General features: G+C 34.9%; 2 protein-coding genes across 2 annotated transcripts; one reads left to right on the top strand and one right to left on the bottom strand.

Moving 5' to 3' along the window:
- The first annotated feature begins 207 nt into the window (after window positions 1-207).
- Window positions 208-4,129, top strand: LOC145137481 (P-loop containing nucleoside triphosphate hydrolases superfamily protein). The gene is made up of 6 exons (XM_079071611.1): window positions 208-1,252; window positions 1,335-1,933; window positions 2,018-3,049; window positions 3,135-3,303; window positions 3,432-3,589; window positions 3,677-4,129. The coding sequence occupies exons 1-6, from the start codon at window positions 481-483 to the stop codon at window positions 3,917-3,919; spliced, it is 2,973 nt and encodes a 990-aa protein (XP_078927737.1). The 5' UTR covers window positions 208-480; the 3' UTR covers window positions 3,920-4,129.
- A 70-nt stretch (window positions 4,130-4,199) lies between these two features.
- LOC145137482 (BolA-like family protein) lies at window positions 4,200-6,020 on the bottom strand. The gene is made up of 3 exons (XM_079071612.1): window positions 5,640-6,020; window positions 5,260-5,327; window positions 4,200-4,502 (listed from the first exon to the last, which is right to left on the bottom strand). The coding sequence occupies exons 1-3, from the start codon at window positions 5,895-5,897 to the stop codon at window positions 4,349-4,351; spliced, it is 480 nt and encodes a 159-aa protein (XP_078927738.1). The 5' UTR covers window positions 5,898-6,020; the 3' UTR covers window positions 4,200-4,348.
- Window positions 6,021-9,905: the final 3,885 nt, after the last annotated feature.

Below are 9,905 nucleotides of genomic sequence, written 5' to 3'. Positions count from 1 at the left end.
GCCTCTTGGTTACGCGTGGAGGGTGATTTGGGCTTCCAGATTCCAAGTTGTTCACTGGCCTTTGGGAGGAAAATGGAAATGGAAATGAGAGGAGAGCAAAAAGACACGTCGACTAGACGTATACACAAACAAAAACAAGACACAAATGTCGCTAATCAACCACACAGTCACAGTCTACCCAACTTGTGACTTGTGATCCCGCTCAAGCCAGGGAGGAGATTTTGTATTTCTTCCATTTTTATGACCAGGGTCGTCTCTAAAATAAGAGGAGCCCGTTACATTTACAAGAATCTTTATCTTCCTCTAAAATTCTGAATCAAAGAGAAAGGAGATTCCTTTGCCACGTGGCTTCCACCTTCCACCTTGCACCTTCCTATTCAAGGAGTGGAGGAGGCTCAGCTTGCTGCTTACTTAAATATTCTCCTATACGACAACTGGCCATGCCGGAACTGCCGGAGGTATAAGTCGAACACGATCTAGATGGTGATGCAGGTAAGCGGTTGTGGTGTGGGAAGTGTGAGTGTAACAGCAAATAGAATTGTGGGTATTGAAAGATGGAGGATGGAAGCGTCGCCAACCCTCCTCCGATTCCGTCACTTTGACTTGAATATTTCCTCATTCTCATCTTCTTCCTATCATGGATGCTCCCCTTCGCAATCGTCTTGGACCTTTCCGTTACGATTCAACATCCGGAACAGTTCCGATAAGAAAACCGCCGTCAGTATCAGCACCGTTAAGAGAGGACGACGCACCGGCAACAACAACAAGAAGAAGAATCGTACGGAAATCACAGGTGAACCTGTGGTGGCTGATAATTACTCAGAAATCAGAGGAAAGCAGGAAGACAGAGCCGAAGATAGACCATTCAGCGTGCGTAGTTTATCCCAAAACGGTGATCCTCTTGGCAGGAAAGATTTGGGGAAATCTGTGGTTAAGTGGATAAGCCAAGGGATGAAAGCAATGGCCACCGATTTTGGGGAGGCGGAGTTGCAGGGAGAGTTTTCCGAGGTCAGACAGCGAATGGGTCCAGGTCTCACCTTCGTTATACAAGCTCAGCCTTACCTTGGCGCCATTCCAATGCCCTCCGGCCTTGAATCTGTATGCTTGAAAGCCTGCACACACTACCCTACACTCTTCGATCATTTCCAGAGAGAGCTAAGGGATGCTCTTCAACAACTTCAGCACAAATCCTTAATTGAAGACTGGCAAAAAACCAAATCATGGAAATTGCTCAAGGAACTTGCAAAATCAGGTTCTTTTTACTCTTTCTTTATTCTATACCATTCGATAATCAATCCTAAACAATCTTATAAAGTTGTTATAATCACTTTCAGCTCAACATAAAGCCATTGCACGGAAGGCGTCACTACCAAAAGCTGTTCATGGTGTTTTGGGCATGGAATTGGAGAAAGTTAAAGCAATTCAAAACAAGATTGATGATTTCACAGAAAGAATGGCTAACCTCCTTCGTGTTGAAAGGGATGCTGAGCTGGAATTCACCCAACAGGAGCTAGATGCTGCTCCTGCTCCTGCAACTACAACTTCTGATTCAAATAAACCGATTGAATTCCTTGTAAGCCATGGACAAGCAGAACAAGAACTATGTGATACAATATGCAATTTGGTTGCAGTGAGTACTTATACAGGATTAGGTGGGATGCATTTGGTGTTGTTTAAAGTGGAGGGAAATCACAGGTTGCCACCTACAACACTGTCTCCTGGAGACATGGTGTGTGTGAGGACATGTGATAGCAGGGGTGCAGCTGGAGCAACTTCTGGTATGCAAGGATTTGTGAATAATTTGGGGGAAGATGGATGTAGTATCACTTTGGCTTTAGAATCCAGACATGGTGATCCCACTTTTTCAAAGTTATTTGGTAAAACTGTGCGCATAGATCGGATCTATGGATTGGCTGATACAGTTACATATGAGGTACTTGTTAATTACTATTGACTATTGTTATTAATACAAATAGGATGCTATAAATTTACCATTCTTTTTTCATGTTCATTTCAGCGCAATTGTGAAGCTTTAATGATGCTACAGAAAAAAGGTCTACACAAAAACAACCCTTCAATTGCAGTTGTAGCAACACTTTTCGGGGACAAAGATGACATCAAATGGCTGGAAGACAACAATTTCACTGACTTAAGTGAAACAGAACTTTCCGGAATCAAATACATAGAAAATTACGATAACGCCCAAAGAAAGGCAATTGCGTTAGGTTTGAACCAGAAACGTCCCGTTTTAATCATCCAAGGTCCACCTGGCACTGGAAAAACTGGTCTGTTAAAGGAATTAATAGTCCGTGCTGTTCAACAGGGTGAAAGGGTGTTAGTAACAGCACCTACAAATGCTGCTGTTGATAACATGGTTGAGAAATTATCAGATGTGGGGATCAACATAGTAAGAGTTGGTAATCCTGCGAGAATATCTCCAGTTGTTGCTTCGAAATCTTTAGTTGAGATTGTGAATGTGAAGCTTTCAAAATTTCGATCTGAACTTGAACGAAAGAAGTCGGATCTCAGAAAAGATCTGAGACAATGTCTGAAAGACGATTCATTAGCAGCTGGAATTCGCCAGCTGTTGAAACAATTAGGGAAGGCGTATAAGAAAAAAGAAAAAGAAATGGTGAAGGAGATTTTGGTCAATGCACACGTTGTGTTGACCACAAACAGTGGGGCAGCTGACCCGTTGATCAGACGTCTTGATGCTTTTGATCTTGTGGTTATAGATGAAGCAGGACAAGCTATTGAGCCGTGTTGCTGGATTCCAATATTGCAGGGGAAAAGATGTATTCTTGCTGGTGATCAGTGCCAGCTGGCACCTGTGATTCTTTCTAGAAAGGCGTTAGAAGGTGGACTTGGGATTTCTCTTCTAGAAAGATCTATAAGTCTACATGAAGGTGTTCTTGCCACTAAGTTAACAACACAATACAGAATGAATGATGCGATTTCAAGCTGGGCTTCAAAGGAAATGTATGGAGGATTGTTGACATCTTCACCTACAGTTTCCTCTCATCTTCTTGTTGATTCTCCTTTCGTTCAGGTATTATCAAGTTTTAATTTTTTTTAAACATAAAGATTGTTTTGCCAAAAATGTGAATTACATATTTTTGTATTATTGCACGCAGCCCACATGGATAACACAATGCCCATTACTACTCCTTGATACACGGAAGCCTTACGGAAGTTTATCACCTGGTTGTGAGGAGCATTTGGATCTAGCTGGCACTGGCTCCTTTTACAATGAAGGAGAAGCGGATATTGTTGTTCAACATGTTCTTTCATTAATATATGCTGGTATGTGGATATTTGGAGTGATTAATATATATATATATATATATATATATATATATATATATATATATATATGTTTTCAGGGGTAGTTTGGTCATTTTACATTGTATTGGTAATGGTACACAACACAGGTGTGAGTCCAGCAGCAATTGCAGTGCAGTCGCCATATGTTGCTCAAGTGCAGTTACTAAGGGACAGTCTGGATGAGATACCATTGGCTAATGGTGTTGAGGTGGCAACTATTGATAGCTTTCAAGGGAGGGAAGCTGATGCAGTAATCATATCCATGGTATATCATATATGTTTAATCTTGAATGGTTTCTTGAAATCTTTTTTTCTATGGTATATAAAAAGATTACATTTTTGTTTTGTTTAGGTTCGATCAAATACTCTGGGGGCTGTTGGGTTTTTGGGGGATAGTAGAAGGATGAATGTTGCAATAACAAGAGCAAGGAAACACGTGGCAGTTGTATGTGACAGCTCAACAATATGCCATAATACATTTCTGGCGAGGTTGCTGCGTCATATCAGGTATTCTGGTAGAGTGAAACATGCAGAGCCAGGTGGATTTGGTGGATCTGGACTTGGGATGAATCCTATGCTGCCATCTATAAGTTGATTCTGTTGCAATCTTCCAATACTTTGTGTACATCTTTCTTTCTTTTGGGGGATTGGTTTAATTCTTGTATAAGGTTATATTCATAGCTGTATATAAGAAACATACATACTGTCAAATGTAAATTGCATTAAAACTTCCATACATATAAGCAATCTTGGTTAAATTGTTCACATTCCATTAGAATGAATATAAGCTATTTGATTCCTTTCATTTTGTTCATTTTCATATAAAGCTTCATTTCATTTGATTCCATTTCCTTTATTTCCATGCAACAAGAAAATAATAGTTGAGCTATTTCCATAGTGTTCAAAATAGAATGTTGAAAAGATTCTACATTTATGATCCAATGATTACAAAAGAAGCAAATAAAAGTGAATTTAACAGACCAGATGTATAAGATCATTCATATAAAAGATTCTCAAGAAGACTTCATTTCCCTGATGCTGCTTCCTCAGGGGTCTTGGTTGTCATTTGGTCAACTGCATGCACGACATTTTGAAGTTCCTCCCATATGGCTTTGTATACCATCCGCTGTCTATTCACAGCAGACTTTCCCTCAAAAGCTGAAGACACAACATCAATGCTGCAAAAGAAAACAGAATAAGGTTTCAAATTCAATTCCTTAATGATAACAAGATACATGGAAAGAATCATTTGTGCATTTGCATTCACTTAGAAATGTTAACAATAATAGCAACATAAGTTAACTATTGATGTTCAATCAACATCATTGAACTTAGAGAGGTATATCAAAGCTCGGAGACTAGAGGTAATGCACATGAGGAATTTGCACAATGATTAGTATAAAATGGGTAAAACTGGCATGCACAAGTTGAGGTCAAATAAGTACATAAAATAAAAAATAAGCAAAGCTTTAGGCTTTTGTTATAAGACTCGCTAGAAGATAATCTCATGTGATTCTTAAGGCAGAGAATCAACTATATAATCGGGAGGGAGAGTAGTTTCATCCAACACTACAAAAATAAAGGAGATACCTATAATCCATTTGATGAAAGTAAAGTAATATAAATAAGGAAGAAAGAAAGTTTCATATGGTGTTTACTGAAATAGTGAAACAAGTGATAGGATACCGAGTGATACGCATCATACAAACAAAGTACAAACAGCTTTTTTTCATGCCAAACACTAGCCTAATCTGTGATGGTATTCCAAGAAAGATCTCTCTGAAATAACAAATCAGTCTGTTTCATTACAAGATGGAAAGAGCAGTCTTTCATATTCATAATTTTAGCCAAACAACTACTTAGTTGAACATAGATGCATAATCAGACATATAAATTCAACCCATCTTTTGAGTGAAAATTCGAATGCAAACTCACCTAACATGCCGCCCATCACCATAAGCATCATTAACTGTTACTAACTCCGCATTCAATTCTTCTTTAATCTGTCCAAAATAAAATGCATAGTTAGCCATGTCCAATAAGGTTCTCTTAGATTTCTCACAGCCCCTTGTAACATATCGCAAAATAAGGGATTTTTCATCTTGTTCTCAACTCGTTTCTTATTGAACAAATTCAAAGATTTCATATATGATCCATGGGGGTAATAGATTAAAGAAACTAATAATCGAATGGAAGACACACAACTAGCATGATAATTAATACCTTCAAACTTTAAAATGAACCAAAAAAATCACGGTAAAAACCAGGTTTTCAATTCGTATCCAGTCATTTCATAAGCTTAGAAATTATCAAACCTTGTTCTGCATCGACTGCATCAATGGCGAATCGATAGGTCCAGAAGCGTTTGAGGGAGACGTAACCCGGGTACTGATGCTCCGACGACCCACCATGTGAAGCTTGGGCATGATAAGCTGTTGACGACCTAACTTCTCCACTGGAACAATTAGGCGAACAAGAGCTTGAGACTTGTAATGGCGCAGACTGTGGCATCTGAAGAGATGGGTACCGTAGGCACACAAGGCCGTGATATTGGGGCGGGTGAGCATCGCCATCGCCGTAGTAGCTTGTGGCAACCTGCTCTGTTGACTGTTGAGTACACGATAATAGGGTAGCAAAAGAAGGCCACGCAACCTTCCCCACGATATCAAGTTTTGGCCTTTGTTCAAGGTGTTACAAATGTTTTGTACTTTTCGTCCATGAATAGTAATTTATGGCCACGTTTAGTCCTTCAGCATCAAAAATGTGAAGATTCATTCAGTCCTTAAACTGATTTTTCAGATGTCATCGTGTTTTGTTTCGTTTTCGAAATATCCTCGCGATTCGATTCTTTGTTTGATTCAGTCCAATTGAAAACATGACGATTTTTCTTTTTAAACTTTTAATGGTCATTTATATTATAATAGAGGTTATTCGATTAATACGTTGAAAATTATTTTGAATACTTTTAGTATTCAATAATAAGAGTGAACATCACATATATCCATTGAAATATCCCAAAATAGAAACTTATGATTTCCAGAATTTTGTGACCCATGCCTATGCTGGTTCAACCAAACAAAAGAGAACAACGATATAAGGGATGTTGTTTCCCATTGATTTGTGTTTCTTAAACAATATGTGATAATAAAATATTAACTTATTTATTATTTTTTTATAGATATTTGGTTTTTCTTTAAGTATGTCATTTAAGTGATATGAAATAGGAAACATGATAAAAAATCATCAGATAGAAACAATTTTGATCCCCACATCGTTGTATTAAACAAACTTAAAAGACATTTTTATTCTATAAATATAAATAAAGGATAAATTTCATAATATAATTCATTATAACATGATTGAGTTTTAAGAGTCCATCATGAGGTCAAAATATCTATTTTGAGCTAAATAGTTGGCAAATATAATATTACTTGATTTTCTTGCAATTTAATTCCATTAATATATCACCAAAGGTAATTGAATTATAAGTTAGCAAAATATGACTATGAGGGAGTCATTTCATTTCAACTCGCTCAACTTAGTGTCAAATCAGTTTTTTTTCCTCTCTCTTTTATTTTTTTCAAACCACAACACATAAAAACTTTATTTTTCCCAATTCACTCAATTTTTTATTTTAAAATAAATACACACAAATTAAAATCATTCAAAATTAATTAACAAAAAAAATTAAAAACATATCAACACAATTTAGTACAAGTTTTAAAGCATGAGGTACAATTAACTAATGCATAAAAGAATATAAAGAGAAAGCCAGAGAGAAAGAGAAGAAGAAGAAGAAAAAGAAAAAGAAAAAGAACAAGAAAAAGAAGCGGTTTTACCAACTCCTTGAAGAAGAAAAAATGTTTGAACCCACTTTACCCATTTTGTTGAAGGAATGTAATCTTGGAGGTACCATTCCCTTACAACTGAAATGATTTTACAACGAAATGATTGAAGTTTTTGCATGCAATAATTAATTTATGAATATATCATATATGATATATGGTATAAAATTACATATGATAGATACAAGTTTGATCTCACATCATCATGTTAAATAAAGGTCTTTCCTTTTAAAATTAAACTAAATAATTCAAAGTAAAATTTAATTATATAATTCATTCGTATTTTTATCCCTATAAACTTTTTAAAATATTAAAGTTCTATGGAATATACATTTAATGTTATATTATTTTAAATGCAACCATGAGTTTAAAAAATATAGTGAGTTGATCTTTGACTTCCTTTAACAAATCGCATATGGTTGTCTACTCACGCTAGTACGCTACATAATGTTGTTTAGAACGTTTACGGTGTGGTTTGTAATTTTCAACAATCTCAAAACACACACGCATTATGTTTTACGATTTCGACTATAAATCACACTATGAACACCTTTAAAAGTTTTTATTTTTTATCCTTAAAAGTGTTTTTTTTTCTGGAAAGATTTGAATAGTAATGAAAGCCTTAAATTATAGTAAAATACATACATAATTCTTCAAGTATGTTCAAATTTGCATATTTCATCTATTTATATATAATATATTCTTTAACATTAATGGTATAAGGTGAAGATTTTTTCCTAACATTTATCCATCACATAAAAATGATGGTAAACAATTTGTGTTCACTTCAGCATAAAAGGTTTGAGAAAATTGAATAAAAAGAAAAAAAAATCTTAGGTTAGAGGTTAAGAACGTTACACTTTATTTTAATGTTATTTTTTTTTGTTATATCAGTGAGCTAAAAGCCAATATTGTTTGTAATTGTGAGTGTTTGATTTTACTATACTAACAATAAAATAAAGATAATAAAAAAAAATAGACAATGAAACCCAAGTGTGGAGGTTATTGAGATCATGCGGTTCGAATATATACTAATTACTAAAGTTGGGAAAAGAATACACCAATTGTTTTAAGTCATTATATTTATATAAGTTTGATTTTTAGCACGACTTTGATAGGATGTTGCATTGTTATCCACACAATTTTATACGTAAGTACTTTGTATAATAATTATTAAAAAAGAATAAAAAATATGACAAACTATTTAACAATGTTACCAAAAGAAAAAAAATAGAAAATGATTGATCCCATGTCACCAACCTTTGGGAAAATATGAACGAGTTTGTTTTATATAAAATGAAAAGAATGAAGAGAATATGCAATACAAGATTATGATAGTGACTTAGAAAAAATAAATAATGATTATGGGTGCTACATTTGTTGTATTTGAATTTTGAACTACCTTAACATTAATATGACAACTGTGATAATTTTGATAGACCATTGTAATTTAACATGAACGAGTTCGTTTATTTTATTTCATTTGTCAAACATGTAAGTTGTATTAAAAATGCAAAAAATTTAGACCTAAATAAAGATGTTACAATAATACATGTCATGCATTACAGATATTACATTATTCTTTAATGATGTTATGAAATTAAGATGTTTTTGTGTACTGTATTAATGAGTTTTTGGATAAATACATGTCCCGACCTTTGTATTCATTATTTGTCTAACTCCGTTATTTTTCACTAGACTTCATATTTTAACCTACTATTTTGACACTTCCCAAGTTAGGCTGTGTTTGGTGCGCCACAGCTAGCTGATAAGCTAGCTTATTTTTTGAGCTTTTTTATGTTGTCGTGTTTGGTAAGCCAAAAAGTAGCTTATAAGCTAGCTTTTTGAAAAGCTACTTAGACTAGCTTTTTAGGAGCTTTTTTAAAAATTTCCAAATACACCCCTTAATTAATTATAGAAACACATACTCTTACATGTCATTTTATGTAATTTTATATATTTCAGCTAGCTTTTCAGTTAGTTTTACCAAATGTTATTTTTTATCAGCTAGTTTTTCAGCTATCAGCTAGCTTTTTATTTAACAGTTAGCTTTTCAGCTAACAGCTAGCTTTTCAGCTAGTACGTCAAACATAGCCTTAGTAGTAGTATTTTAGTGGTTTCTTAAAGAAATACTAGCCTATAGATATTTAGAAAAAGGGTAAATTACACTAATTGTCCCTCGTGCACATGTCAGAAAGTGTGTTTAGTCTATATTTTCAAAAATTAACTCGTATTGTCCATCGTTTCTTTTAAACTTGCATGTTACATCCATGTTGGTGATTTTGTATCATCAATGTGTATTTAAGTGTAATTGAGTGACTTGTTTACCAAAATTCAATCTTGATGGATATTAAACAAGTAAGGAAGGTGTGGAGTGCACACTTGTTTCAGTTTATTCAAGATTCAAAGTAGACTGTCATTTAGGGGCGAAGCCCCTAAACGAACGGGGGTCCGGGGGCAGCGCCCCTAGGAGCGGGGTCCAAGGGGTGGCAGCCCCTGGCTGGGGTCGACATGTCAGCACGGAAATTTTTTATATGAGTTATATTGCTATATAAAAAATGCCTTAGAAATCTGAATTTTCTGTAAATGAACCCGATTTTTTACTTCATTTTGACCTTTATTAATGATCCGATTTTAGTGACTGTTATTGGTTTTGACAGTTGGAGTAGTTTTTTGGACAAAGAAAACTTCCTTAACAGTTTTCAGACAAATGAACTACTTAATCATTTTGGTCAT

The sequence above is a fragment of the Lactuca virosa genome, chromosome 9, assembly GCF_052849685.1.
Source record: "Lactuca virosa cultivar CGN04683 chromosome 9, Lactuca_virosa_CGN04683_v6, whole genome shotgun sequence".
In the NCBI taxonomy this organism is placed as follows: Eukaryota; Viridiplantae; Streptophyta; class Magnoliopsida; order Asterales; family Asteraceae; genus Lactuca; species Lactuca virosa.
The sequence above is the reverse complement of the archived record's forward strand: the minus strand, read 5'-3'. Positions and strand labels throughout refer to the sequence as shown.